We start from the raw sequence: 14,911 nt of genomic DNA, 5'->3' as shown, positions 1-14,911 counted from the left end.
CATGGCTTATGTACATACATTTTAGGTATGTAAATGCGGAAGGGTCATGTAACATACATGGGCTATGTACAAATGCTTACTATATACAAACATGCCGGTTAAATATATATAGTTTACAATTACATACTGTATGTACACAAAAGCTGTAATTACATAGGAATTTTTTGGTAACATATTTGGAAGACATAATGCTACAGGGGTTAGAGGGTCCTGGTTTTAGGGTCGGGGGGCTCGTAGGGTGGAGCAGGAGCTGGGGGGTGGGCAGCCCAGGCTGGTGGCACGGCAGGGAACGCAAAACCCCCTGAACTAAGGGGGGCCAGCAGCCCGGGCCACTGGGTCACACAGAGAGGCGAGGGCAGCAACCCTCCAAACTGGCCAGAAGCAGCTGGCAGCACATAGCCAGGATGGACCTCTGCAGAGGGGCTGGTCCTCATGCCTGACGGGTGGCTGTCAATCACCGGCCATGAGAGGGGTAGCTGGTTGCCAATAGTGCTAGGGGCTGTCCTGGATGGTGACTATGGAGAAACATAATGGAGGTAAGCTTTCAAAACAGTCATACACATTCTCTCCACACAAAAATCACCCAACTGCATACATTCTCCCCTCATAAATATGCATACGGTACATACAAATGCAGACCGTTTGGCAACAACAGTTACTCACATCTGGAGCACTTGCCAGTCTGGCTCGAGCTTGTAGTGCACCCTCGTCCCATAGCTGCTGCCCGTTGAGGATGAGGGAGTTGGGCCGTGGCCTGTGGGTGACAGCAAACATCTCCTGAGCCCAGTCGTCCACCAGCCTGTGGAAGTCGTCTGCAAAGTTCCCGGCATTGGTGCCCATGTAGGCCCCAGGGTAGGTGCCCATGTAGGCCCCAGGGTAGGTGCCTGTCTTGTTGTTGCTGTTATTGGCCTGGGCTTGTGCCAGCCCCACCACTGGCTGATGGGGAGGTGGGGTGGAGGTCGTTGTCTGTTGCGGTGGCTGGTTGGATGCTCCTGGTCCCGCTCCTGACCCTGGGAGACATCACACTCTTTAGACTGTGGCACTGAGTCAAAAACTAACTCTATTGCTAACTGCTTAACATATTGGTAATGCTTCTCGAAGTAATCATAGCTAAAAGTAATTATCAGATTATGAGGAAACCTCTAAAGATAAATATTGAAATATGTATATATGTAAGCAAAACACAGTAGAAAATTAAATAAATCTCACAATATAATGTCTAAACCTCCCTCTTGTGTTCACGGTCAAATCTGACCGAATGACTTTGTTTGTAATCATAAATATTGTGTTTTTCATCCGATTGCCTCAAGACCTTATGTTATCCTCCACCCTAGGCCCCTGAGCATATACATGTACACTTGATTGCATTGAATTGCATTGCATTTTGGGGGATTTATTGAACCGTGTCACACCTATGATGTTTCCGGTCAGAATTGACCACCATAGGAAATGAGTCAATACATCCCATACAACAATGGAACGGGAAGAATCTCAGCTACAACACTAACTAAATAATTTCCATCTCCAGTACACACAGCCTACATGGCAGGCATGTTTATAATATACAGTAATGTACAGTAAACACTATCTTTGAACTTGCTGCAAAATTATAATATGAACTTAACCCCTGGTGTCATTCTGTCTGCCACCCCTTGATTCTACTTGCTTTGACTGTTCAAATGAGATGTCAACCATCAAAATTGGATAAGGGGTTCCAGAGATATCACTGTGCAAAACACACCGGTCAATTTTGACCGAAAGCAGCAAAGTTGGAAAATGAAACAAACAGAAGAGGAAGGTTAACCTGACTCTACTCACTTGCACCGCGCTCTTTGCCAAGACAGAGTCGCTTCAGAGTTGACCCTGTGAGAAAAATAGAGAGGACTTCACCCAGTACAAAGACAGAAACATGAACACATACAACAGCACTGCCAAACAAAGCAACTTAAAAGCCAGATGGAAACACACTCTAAAACAATATTACAAACTGGGGGAAAGCAAGGTTAAGTGTCAGACATCTAAATGGCTGGACGGGCCAATCATGCAGACACTCCAGACGTGAACCACTGTGAGTGGTTCCCTTAGAACAGAGAGAGAGAGAGAGAGAGAGAGAGAGAGAGAGAGAGAGAGAGAGAGAGAGAGAGAGAGAGAGAGACCAACAGAGTGATTAGTTGGAGAGCAAACCCATGTGTAGCCATGCAGATGGGTCCACTGCACATGACTGGGGGGGCACAGGGCTAACCCCCACGTTGCTCAGGTTCTGTGCACAGCATGGAGTGCTGCTGAAGCGCATTAGTGTACATGCAACAACAACACAGAGAGACACATTCCACTAAGAGACAGACAGGGAGATACTGAGGAAAAAGTGACAGGGAGGAGGAAAGGGAAAAGAGCCAAGAAGAGAGGAGAGCTGGAGAATGAAGTGGGGAGGAATGTGTTTGATTGATAGATAGATAGATAGATAGATAGATATATAGATAGATAGGTAGATAGATAGATAGATAGATAGAAAGATAGATAGAAAATAAATAGGAAAGCTAAAGAGGAGAGGAAGAGAGGGGCATGAGAGGAGAGAAGAAGAGAGACAAGAAGAACAGAGGGGAGGTAGAGTGAAGCCATGGGAGGAGAGGAGATACAAACAGATGGACAGAGACACAGGCCCACTGAGGAATCTAGCGCGTGGTTTGCTACTGGATTTATAGGTCACTCGTTCAGTCGGTTGAGGGTAAGGAGGCCAGCCTGTGAAGGGGAGCATAGGGAAGAAGGAACAGAAGAGACACATAACACCAGCGTAAGAAGAGCACACAGCTCTGACCAGTAACCCTCTCAAAGCCCCACATCAACCACATGACATGTGCCCAGCGGTTGGCCACCAAACCATATCACAACCCGACATTGCCACCTTCAACCGAATCAGAATCAGAATTGCTTTTATTACATCAATGTACGGATACAAAGAGTACAATTCTGACATGGCTAACTTACTCTGCTGGCTAACATGTGACCGCAGCTGTTGAAAGCAGGAACAAGTCGGCAACCGACCAAATATCCTGACTTTTATTCTGAAACATGTAAATAAATGTCAACGTTGTTGAAAATCAATGACACTCTCGCTAGTCAAGCCGAAATATTGCAACGCAATATGGATTCGGGCTTTTGCTAACAATGTAAAGTAGTGTTATAGTTAACTACGTAGTAGTGGGGATTACTCACTGAATCCATTGCGTTGTAATATTTTGACTCAACTAGTGAGTGTGTCATTGATTTTCAACAGCGATGACATTTATTTACATTTTTCTGATGTTTTTGGGAACATTTTGATTGGTTGCCGACTTGTTCCCGCTTTCACCAACTGCTGTAACATATAGCACATTGTGACACTATTCAATCAGTACAACTACCGTTGCAATTTATCGGTGCAAGTCATGTATTGGGTTACAGCTCTCACTCTAAACATCAGAACCTCCATCTGTATCTGTAGCACAAATGACTTCGATGACGGAGATCTGTAGTCTGGGGGTACCTTGGCCCGGTGGGCCGTGAGGGCCTGTTCCCTCTCCGTGTAGGCCAGCGTAGATGTTGTCGGAGGAGAGGGAGCTCTTGAGGGAGCAGGGCTGCTGGGTCTGAACAGGCTCTGAGGTGGTGGTGGGAAGGCGGCTGGTACCTGAACAGGCCCTGCTGTCTGACATGACTGAGCCTTTGGCTGGAGACCCGTTCAAGTTCACTGTGGGTTCATCTGAACATACACACACACACACACACACACACACACACACACTCTGTACTCTCTATTCCTCTACTCTCACATTCCGTAACACAAAATATAGAAGATTCCATGCTTCTACATTGTATACATCTACTACTACATCTACATTTACTGATCCCAGTTACAGTGATACTCACTGGTTCTGCTGATACTCACTGGTTCTGCTGATACTCACTGGTTCTGCTGGAGTCACTGGTTTTGCTGGTGACGTTCCTCAGCTGCTGCACCAGAGGGCTGAGTAGTTTGCCGGCCTTCAATTTGTGCTTGCTGGCCCTCTTCCTGCGTCCTGTAGGGGGCGCTGTGTGTGAGAGCCCTAGGGTGGGAGAAGCTTTACCCAGCCGGCGGTACAACAGATCAATCTCCCCCCTCTGATGAGCCTGCAGCTCAGAGATCTCCTTCAGATGCCTGGGATGGAAGACAGCGAGACGATTAAGGTAAGAAGATAGTGGACTTCAGAAACACACCAGAAATCAACACACTGAGCTTACTTCTCCCTTAGTCTCTGCAGCTCTTTCTTCATATCCGAGTCCTCCACCTCAGAGTCGTTATCGCTGCTGACGTAGGCCGAGGCGTGCACGCCCCCCTGCCGACTGGGCGAATCGGAGCTCTGCACACTGCTGCTGCGGCCTGAGCGGCGCAGGAACGCCACCGCCCTCTTCATGAGGTCACTTCCCCTGCGCTCGGAGCGGGCGTGGCGAGAGGGCGTGGCCGGGGCCAGTTTGGCGGGGCTGCTCTCGGCCCCCGAGTCGGAGGAGAGGAAGCGTGCGTGCGCGTGCACGGTGACGTCCACCGGGACGGAGGTGGAGGTGTGGGCCCGCGGCAGAGAGCCCCGTTTGGCCAGGGAGGGGGGCGTGTCTAGGTAGAAGTCCGGCGGGGCGGAGTAGCGGCTGGCGCTGGTCCTCAGGGTGACATCGTCCTCTCCGGCGCTGACCACGGAGAAGCGGCCGATGGTGGTGGAGGAGGGAGCCGCGGCCTCGGCCTGGGCGCGCTCCGCGCCGTGACCAGCAGGGTGTGCCGGAGAGGTGGCGCTGCTCCAGCTGCTCTGCCTCAGCTCCCCTCTCGTCACCACGTCAGCCGGGGCGGAGATCATCTGGCCGAGAATTTAGATGATGTTTTTTAGTCGAGTTTATTTGCTTTAGAGAAGGACAGTGTGCACATGCATTCATTGTCAACAGGAAACAAGAAGATGGGATGCATCGGATTGAGCAAGAAGCTAATTGCCATCTGTTGTCCTAAAAAACAGTGTGACAGTCAGCTCACATTCAGCTTTAGCATAGTAGAGGAGGCTAGTTGAAGTGTATGCTACGTAGGCTACATAGTAGAGGAGGCTAGTTGAAGTGTATGCTACGTAGGCTACAATAGTACTGGTAGTACAGTAGGATTAGCTCAGTAGCAGCTGTAGTGATGGTCGGAGTAGGTTGCAAGGAATAGTTACTAGGTAGTAGAAATAGTGGTAGGGTAGCACTACGTATTCTGATCATAGAAAAATGGTCCCTCTTCTCCCTCTCATACAATGCGTGAAAAACCCCCAGAATGCTCTAGAATACCTTGAATCGGCCTCTCGTTCCGGAGCAGGTAGCAGAATGGGGTAGGATGTGTCTCTTAGACATGGAAGCTGCGGAAAAACGGGATTTCCACATTTCTTTAAGTCACCTTTCACTCTCGTTCTATACATCAGCAGTAACAACCACAGCCCACGGTCTCTGTAAATGATATGGTCATGTTCACAGACAGCTTGTCAGCGAGGATCAGCACACATGTTGTACGTACCGCACACGGCAGAGTCACTGAGCGTGCTCAAACTGTCCATCCTCTCCGGAATCTGAGGCTGAGGAGAAAGAGCGGAGTGACGGAGAGACAGTTAAACGAGTGAAACGCAGAAACAAATGGAGGGGGCGGGAAGACAAGTCAAGTACGCTGTTGCCTGTATTCAGAGGGCATTAACAAGATGACACAAACTATGTCGATTAAAGTACTCTGGGTCTGGAATAGGGCAACATAGTACAGCACCAGTCAAAAGTTTGGACACACTTCCCCCACTCAATTCCTTGAATGGGAAAGTGTGTCCAAACCTTTCACTGGTGCTGGATATGCTGAGTCATGGCTTTACCAGCTGTTCCCCTGTTCTGTAGCGTCCTTCCCCCAGAGGCCCAGGAGTGCTGTTCCCTGACCCCCCCATGGCGCTATCTGGCCCGGGGGGAGACTGGATGTACTCTGTGCCTGAGCCCGGGGTCTCCGCGGCGGTGCCTGACGGGTACATGGGGGCGTACTCCTGGTAGAGCAGATTCCTCAGCTTCTCATCCAGAGTCTTAATGGTGCTGTCCACGAAGCTCCCCCGGCCCACCCGCCCCTCTCCGTCCGACTCGCTGGGCCCCGTCACGTGCTGGGATGACGGCGCGGGGCTCTGGGGCAGGGAGGGCACCTTGGCCCCCCCCCCGCCCACACTGGAGAAGGGCTGCTGGAGCACCACGGGCTGCTGGGAGCGGTCGCCACCACGGGAGACAGACTGGTAGGAGAGAGGCGGGAGCTCCCTGGCCGAGCCCGGGTCCTGAGCTGGTAGAGGGGCGAGAGGAGGCCCTCCGTGGGCCCCACCCACATCCAGAGACAGGGGCATGACCAGCGGACAGCAAGTTACATCCTCAACCATGGAGGCAGCGCACGCCATCTCGGCCATCTGCTGGGCAGCATGGATGGGGGAGAGGGAGCCCAGGCGGCCCCCCTGGAGCTCCTCGGACAGGGAGCTGCGGAGGACTGGGGGGACCGCTGCTGGAGCCATGGCCGCCTGGGCCTGCTGCCCTCTGTGCTCCTCTGGGCCAGGGGACATAGTGGCAAGGAGTAGGGGGTCTGTGGAGGGCATGATAGGAGGGCTACAGAGTCCATACCCCTCGTAGGTAAAGCCCCCACTACCCCCAGACACTGTGGAGGAAGACCTTACTTCTGGATGAGGAAACAGAAAGAGCAGAGATGACATACGATGAGAAACAGAAGATGAACATTCTGTGTTGATGCAAGATTCTATATCAGGACCACATCCAGACACCTCATAGAGTTATCATTTCAGAATACATATCAATGTATTGCACATTGACTGCTCAAGTTAAGCTTCAAATTATTTTGATAATAATTCCTTTGCCACTAGAGGGCAGCAGGGGACTGTGGTGCCTCAGGACTGGGGTTCACCTTTGGCTGCAGATGGCCCTGCAGTGCCACTGTCAGCAGGCTGGGCTGTGACCACACTCCCAGGGGACAGTGCAGTTGTAGCTCCATCAGACGGAGCTGTTGTAGTCCCATCCGATGGGGTCTCCTGGCTGGATGTGGGAGTCTCCTCCACAGGACAGATTATAAACCATCTCTTCCCAGTATGAAGAACTGTGAGAGGAGATAGTCATCAAACACATAGTTAAGTCATCAAACACATAGTTAAGTCATCAAACACATAGTTAAGTCATCAAACACATAGTTAAGTCATCAAACACATAGTTAAGTGACAAAGTAAAAAATAGAGGAGAGAGATAGAGAGAAAGAGGGAGACTGATGGAGGCGTTTACCATTCTGCTGATAGACAGGCTGGCCAGCTCCAGACTGCTGACTCTTCAGAGAGACGGACAGACAGACAGACAGATAAGGACAGACAGACAGAGAGAGACAGATAGGCAGACAGATAGAAATGTGAAATACGAGAATGTTATACATACACTATACACTGTAACAAGTGTGTGAGTGCATGTGAGTACATAGTGTCTGTGTAACAAGTGTGTGAGTGCATGTGAGTACATAGTGTCTGTGTGAACGAGTTGTGTCTCTCAGTGGACCCCCTCACCTCTCCCACCGACACCCCAGAGTTGTGGCCCTGCTGGGGGCTGCCTCCAAGGGGGGAGACCCTCTCCCCCTCCATGTCCTCACTCAGCATGTCCTCAGCTTTGTCCACTATGTCCTTTAGCTGGTCAATGAAGATCTCCTTCTCTATGGGTAGGATGAAACCATTCTCTGCCTAAAGACAAACAGGATGGAGGCATTTATCAAATGTAAAACAATTTAGCATAATTTATACAAGTTTGAGCGGATACAAAAATACATGTTGTGTACTTAATTTCAATATGGGAAGTGAGAAACACCTGACAGTTGGATCAGTTGAATGGAATGGAATGGACTTTATTTGTCATTGCTACAGTACAGGTACCAAACAACGAAATTTGGGAGGGGGGCCATTTGAATGGAGCTTATCAGAGCATCCCAGACAGAAGGAAGTGGAACCTTACCATGTAAGTGGCAATTTCCTCAGGAGCGTCTCCATCCAAATCAAACTTAAATGTCACCATTTTGTGGTTGTGTGTCTCCAGCTGGCATTCTACCATCTTATCACCTGTGTCACAAACCTGTAAGGGGAATAGATCTTATCATCTTATCACCTGTGTCACAAACCTGTAAGGGGAGTAGACATACTGAGCATTAAATATGTGACAGCAGCTGGTGAAAGTGGGAACAAGTCGGCATCCGACCAATTGTTCAGACTTTTATTCTACATTGTATTATTTATTAAAATGTAAATAAATGTCAACGTTGTTGAAAATCAATGATTCACTCGCTAGTCAAGACAAAATATTGCAATGCAATGGATTCGGTGAGTAATCCCCACTACTACCTAGTTAGTGTAGAGCATGGGTCACCAACAGGCGGCCCGCGGGCCAGATGCGGCCCACCAAAGCTTTCCATCGGGCCCGCCGAATATTGATGTTTTTACGGGTTTTTTTAAAGTTTTTTATTTATTTATTTTTTTATTCGAAAATGAGGGAAATACCGTTTAGAACATATCATAGATTCATATAGTTCTTACAATGCAGGAGGAGTCAGACCTACCTCATTCCCAAAGCTGCAGCCTTGCTTCTGGTTGGGCACTAAATAGCAGTAGCGAAGCTGAAACTAATTCCCCTCTTTTATTAAATGGAATGCAGCAGACGTAGCGCTATTCTCATGCAAGAATGAGGACAAATTCATAGCTCTCATTTAACATTTCGTTGTATTTTATTTTTTCACATAGCCTACTCATAGGCCTATTTAACATTTCGTTTTATTTTATTTTTCACTCTTTGTTGCTCTTGTTTAACATTTCGTAACATTAACAGTGACTTAAATAACTAACTTCTCAGTCAGAAAATGAAACAGATTAACATCACTTAAATAAAAAAAAATAGCATGGCAAATGATAGGCCTTCATTGCCAGAAATGTTGTTTTCAAGTCGGTCAGTCAAACGTTCACCGCGGCATCCTGGTATCGCCTGGCATCTGTAGCCTATATCAAATAAAACGGTAATAACCAGGTCATTAAATTACACTTTAACAATGAATAAACCATGCCATTTAACATAGCAACAATAAAATCCTATGTCTGCAATACTCACATTTTGTTAATGAGAGAACTAACATCTCCCCTCTGACGCCAACTTCTTAAAATCAGGCTGGAGGTCCTCGTGAATGGCTTCAGATTCCAGCACAAACTTGCGGAACAGGCGATGCTGCGTACTGGAAGTTCCTCTGATGAAGTTAATTATTTTCATTGTTTTGTCCATAACCTCTTTCAGATCCCCACTTAGTTTGGCACACAGCACGCCAAAATATCTCGATTGCCCCCTGGTGGCTGGTTGGATAATAGGTGTCAGGAGTCTGTTCACACTGATAATAGGCTAATAATCATTAATAACATTAATTTAGTAAGAAAATGAAATTATTAAACATTAATATGCTAATAGTACTATATACAATAGTATGCCTAAATAAAATAATTATATATATATATATATATACGTATATATATATTAAAGTCCGGCCCCCACAGTGTATGCTTTGAAAAATTCTGGCACTTGGACAAATATAGTTGGTGACCCCTGGTGTAGAGTAGTGGAGATTACTCACTGAATCCATTGCATTGCAATATTTTGTCTCGACTAGCGAGTGTGTCATTGATTTTCAACAATGTTGAAATGTATTTGACATTGTAATAAATAATAAAATAACGAATAAAAGTCTGAACATTTGCAACGTTGAAATGTATTTACATTTTTCGGAATAAAAGTCAGAACATTTTGATTGGTTGCCAACTTGATTGGTTCCCGCTTTCACCAGCTGCTGTCATATATGTAAATCTGCCTTTCAAGTGAAAAGCTAACAATCGGGTAAGCTTAAATCAATCAACAATTTAGATTGTTGATGTGAAGATTGTGGCCTGGCTCACATTGAGCATGCTCAGTTTGGACTTGTTGGTCTTCTCTTGTCGTGAGCGTGTGCGGGCAGATTTGCGATGGTGTTTCCTGGGCTTCCCGTCCCCCTTCCCGCCACTGACCGAGCCCTCCAAGCCGTCGCTCATTTCTTTTCCAGACGCTACGTCAGAGTTGACGCTATAGGCAAGTACATGAGGAGGTCAAACAACCCTCTCTTCAGTGCAGTTGACTGCAATATTATAGCCCACTAGTGTCCATAGTCACAGATCACAGTGCTATACGTTTAGTGTCAAATGATGTGTTCAAAACTATACTGTACATAGGGAGAAATTATTATGTGTCTTATTCAACACCATTCAAGTCAAGGTCACAACGGTCACACACCTGTCATAACTGGTCACACACCTGTCATAACTGGTCACACACCTGTCATAACTGGCATACCTGTCATAACTGGCATACCTGTCATACCTGTCATAACTGGTCACATACCTGTCATAACTGGCATAACTGGTCACACACCTGTCATAACTGGTCACACACCTGTCATAACTGGTCACATACCTGTCATAACTGGTCACACACCTGTCATAACTGTTACCTGTCATAACTGTTACCTGTCATAACTGGTCACACACCTGTCATAACTGTTACCTGTCATAACTGGTCACACACCTGTCATAACTGGCATAACTGGAGAAGGGCATCGGTCTCTCCTGCAGCGGCTCCTGAGAGCAGAGAAACAGACGGGGTCATGGAGCGTCTCATCATCTCATCATCTCATCATGGGGCAGTGTGAGAGGATTTATAACGTAGGCAACACAGAGCTGGCCTTAACAACCATACACCAGCCTTAACAACCATACTCCAGCCTTAACAACCATACTCCAGCCTTAACAACCATACTCTGTATCATGCAGTAGGTGTTGTAGTGTTCAAACAGAGTGGGTTTGTGCTGCACTGTCTGTGCGTCATAGTGAGGTGCGTACCTCTTGGCTGGGCTCCGGTTGGGAAGAGGTGGATGGAAACGCAGTGTCCAGGTTCTGCTGAGTCGGGGGAAGGCGGCTGGCACAGTCAGGCCCCGGGGCTGCTGTCTGGATGCCAGCGGGCTGCAGAGCTGTGGCAGACGCTGCTGCGGCAGGAGCTGAGGTAGGGGCGGAGGTTACGGACGGGATTGAGACTGAGATTGGGAGCGTGGCTGGGGCTGGGGCTGGGGCAGAGGCCGTGACCGTGGCTGGGGCAGAGGCCGTGGCTGGGGCTGGGGCAGAGGCCTCTGGAAAGGTCTGGGCTGGCTGGGCTGCGGCAGCCTCCTGGCCCATCTCTCCCCTCCACGGTGGAGACTGGACAGCAGGCATGGCGGAGTGGACCGACACGTGAGCCTCACCCTGAGCCTCCTGAGGGGCGCCAGCCTGGACCTGGGAGAAGGCATCAGATGTTACAGAACCTCTCCTTCACTGCTACAGACAGACACTGTGTTAAGCCTTATGGTCGTCAACACATTCATAAACACACACAAACAGAGAACACAAACAGGCGCATTGACACACTGACACAGTGACATACTGACACACACACACACACACAGACACACACACACACACACACAGACACACACACACACACACACACACACACACACACACAGACAGCTGAATGCTCTTAAGACAGTGGAGCTGATAGTGGACTTCAGGAGGAACCCACCCCCTCCCTCTCCAATCATACTGGGAGGCACTCCAGTCACCACAGTGGAGTCATGCCGCTTCCTTGGGGTGACAGTCTCTCGAGACTTGAAGTGGGGGCCCAACATCGACGCCCTCACAAAAAAGGCCCAGAAGAGACTGTTTTTCCTGAGGCAGCTCAGGAAATTCCACCTACCAAAGACCACGCTGGTGAACTTCTACACGGCCATCATTGAGTCCATCATCACCTCCGCCATCATCATCTGGTTCCCCGCTGCAGCGGCCAAGGACAAGGCCAAGCTGCAGCGGGTGATACGCTTGGCGGAGAGGGTGATTGGCTGCCCTTTGCCCCCCCTTGAGGCCCTGTTTAAAAGTAGGGCTTTGGGGAGGGCCAGGAAGATCATGGCTGACCCCGCACACCCAGGACACGGTCTCTTCGCCCCGCTCCCCTCAGGCAGGAGGGTGCGGTCTCTAAAAACTGCGAAGGCCCGACATGCACACAGCTTTTTCCCCACAGCCATCCGGCTCCTAAATGCTGCTGCCCCCCCCCCCCGACCTGACCCCTATCTATCTACCCTCCCTCCACCCCCACCCAGAGAGCTTTGGACTGTCTGGATATGAACACTTGAACACTTGATCTCTGCACTTTATATTTATATTATTATGACTCTTGCACTATGATGTTGGTTTGCACTGTCTTGTCCTGTCTTGCACCTGTCCTGCTGTAAACCGTACTCCACTGTACCAAACCAAATTCCTAACATGTTTACATGTCATGGCAATAAAATCTTCTGATTCTGATTCTGATTCTGAGACTCTCAAAGCTAGAGATTTTTCATTTGAGTTTTGATATGAACACTGCATATTCACCTGGACAGGTTGCTCTGCCGGGTCTTGCTCAGGGAGGGAGGCAGGGTGAGAGGTGTGTGGCAGGGAGTGGAAGTCTTGCTGCTCAGTGGCAGGCAGGTAGAACTGCTGCTGTGGGGGGATACTAAGAGGCGTGGCCATGGCGAGCAGGGGGATGCCGGGGGCCTGCTGGGGCAAGAAGGCCACTGGGGTCTGAGCAGCGCCCCCCGGGGGCAGCACGGGCACAGCCTGCATGAGGGCGAAAGGCAGAGACGGGTGGGGGGGTCCATGGGAGTAATATGAGCCGGGCACGGGGGGGGCACTGCTGGGGTAGACAGCTGACAGAGGAGCGGGGGAGTACAGGACAGGCTCACATCCACTAGGGGTGCTGTCCGCTGTCGGCCTGACGGGGTACGGCGAGGGAAACTAGGAAAGAAAAAAAAACACAACGACAGCTCAGAGGGGATATCAACATCAGATAACCCGACGAATCGAATCCGTTGAATAGAAAATGTGCTGCGTTAGCCCTATCTGACCTGACGCTCATGAACGACAAGCTCTACTACACACCTGTGTGCTGATCTGCAGTGGCTGGAGAGGGGGGGGGGCGCTGGGAGCTGTCTGTAGGAGATCGGTGTGTATGTCAGGCTGGCTAGCAGACTGCTGTAGGAGAGAGAGAGAGAGAGGGAGAGAGGAAAGAGCGAGAGTGAGTAAGCGTCATTTTAAAAGGTTAGTTGGTCTCCTGTTAGACAGACATCATTCATTTTCTCTCATACACTCTGGCTGTCTGACAGGAACGCACAGGGCTCGGGGAAGTTACTCACAGCGGACAACAAATAACATCACTGGCACATCTCTCTATTGGTTGAACACAAGCCTGGGGGCGTCTGCATCTTTTTACTGGATAATCTGGATATTCTCACACACACACACACACACATACACAGACACACACGCACATACACACATGTGCACACATACACACACACACACACACACACACACACACACACACACGCACACACAATGATAGTATAATGTCTCTCCATGTCATTGCCTGTCATCAGTGTAAGCCATGTTGGGGTTTATTTGTTTATTTGTTGAATCTGGAGTACTGTGAACAAAGCATTGTATTGGTCACTGCCTTGAGACAAGGATAGTATATATATATATATATATATATATATATATATATATATCAGTATGTGTGTATACTTGATAATCTGGATATTCTCACTGGAGACGTCTGGTTCTCTTTTCCGCATTGAAGAAAACAGTCTCGATCACAATAAGAGCTGTGATTTCACACATCTGTGGCTAGCTGTAGGACCAGTGGATTACTCCTAATGATCCGGTCCAGTGAGGCTTGCATAGGGAGCCCATAGTGTTTGACTGAGGGAGGGTGGGTCTACCTGGGGCAGGAGAACAGCAGGGTGGAGATACAGATGGTACTGAGAGATCAAAAATAAATAAAACACACACGAAAGAAAATGAATAAATAAATAAAATCACACCTCCCAATAATTTACTGCATGAATATTCATGATACTGATGGAATAGGCATACGCCTACGCGTCGTCACATTCGCGCACGCACACACACACACACACACACACACACACACACACACACACACACACACACAGTTTTCATACACACCCGTACCTCCTGATTGGGCGGGGCAGTAAGCTGTGTCTGTCCAATGGGGGCCGCGGTTGGGAGGTTCTGTGACGTCAGTCTGCTCTGCTGCACCGCGGGGCCTGGTGGGGCTGGAACAGTGGACATCAGGGGCTGGATCAGCACCGCACCGGCCTGGAACACAGAGGGAGATCATCTGCCGTTTACAAATGAGTCATAATGATCAACCGTTAATAATCACTTCAGCATCTTAAGCTGAACAATCATACAGTCATTCACAGGAGCACACAGGGAGGTCTCAACCCGTAGCATGATGGGTAATGCCGCTAGACACCGCAGTCTTCAGGGTGACAGAGGAAAGGATGCAGCCGTTAGGATAGCACTGACCCAACATCCATCCTTCCACCACCCCTCACAGGACACCTCCATTCTAACCACTTCTGCTGGGGGGAGAAACAGGAGCAGATACACTGTTGCACTGGGAGGTCTTGGGAGGGACAGAGGAAGTTGAGCCAAGCAAGTGAAGAGAGCCAGGAGAAAGACTAGCCCCGTGTCTCGCAGGGCCACGCCTCCTCATCTAACCTACCCGTCCACCCTCAGTGTCATGTGGTGATAGCAGCAGGGCCTTCTCTGGGCCCTCCCCCTCGTCAGGTGGGCCATGAACCCCAGCCTCTCCCTGGCTACGGGCTGGCCGATAAGCCCCCCCCCCCCTGTCTCTGAGACTGGGGGAGCTGGTCCTGCGACTGACAACATGGTGGAGACAATGG

At 49.2% G+C, this 14,911-nt stretch overlaps 1 protein-coding gene across 1 annotated transcript in view; it reads right to left on the bottom strand.

Moving 5' to 3' along the window:
* Window positions 1-200: 200 nt before the first annotated feature.
* Window positions 201-14,911, bottom strand: part of wnk2 (WNK lysine deficient protein kinase 2) — a gene marked incomplete at both ends in the record, with an annotated part of 31,222 nt that continues 16,511 nt past the window's right edge. Inside the window, 19 exons of the mRNA XM_080548047.1 lie at window positions 201-515; window positions 664-1,010; window positions 1,819-1,863; window positions 2,641-2,739; window positions 3,524-3,736; window positions 3,942-4,171; window positions 4,255-4,856; window positions 5,314-5,381; window positions 5,537-5,594; window positions 5,877-6,703; window positions 6,947-7,135; window positions 7,315-7,357; window positions 7,587-7,757; window positions 8,026-8,142; window positions 9,996-10,158; window positions 10,657-10,709; window positions 10,971-11,396; window positions 12,531-12,932; window positions 14,172-14,318. Coding sequence (XP_080404173.1) covers window positions 201-515; window positions 664-1,010; window positions 1,819-1,863; window positions 2,641-2,739; window positions 3,524-3,736; window positions 3,942-4,171; window positions 4,255-4,856; window positions 5,314-5,381; window positions 5,537-5,594; window positions 5,877-6,703; window positions 6,947-7,135; window positions 7,315-7,357; window positions 7,587-7,757; window positions 8,026-8,142; window positions 9,996-10,158; window positions 10,657-10,709; window positions 10,971-11,396; window positions 12,531-12,932; window positions 14,172-14,318 — 4,515 coding nt within the window. The remainder of the gene's footprint in view (window positions 516-663; window positions 1,011-1,818; window positions 1,864-2,640; window positions 2,740-3,523; window positions 3,737-3,941; window positions 4,172-4,254; window positions 4,857-5,313; window positions 5,382-5,536; window positions 5,595-5,876; window positions 6,704-6,946; window positions 7,136-7,314; window positions 7,358-7,586; window positions 7,758-8,025; window positions 8,143-9,995; window positions 10,159-10,656; window positions 10,710-10,970; window positions 11,397-12,530; window positions 12,933-14,171; window positions 14,319-14,911) is intronic.

The sequence above is a fragment of the Nansenia antarctica genome, assembly GCF_963989245.1.
Source record: "Nansenia antarctica genome assembly, chromosome: 18".
In the NCBI taxonomy this organism is placed as follows: Eukaryota; Metazoa; Chordata; class Actinopteri; order Argentiniformes; family Microstomatidae; genus Nansenia; species Nansenia antarctica.
The sequence above is the reverse complement of the archived record's forward strand: the minus strand, read 5'-3'. Positions and strand labels throughout refer to the sequence as shown.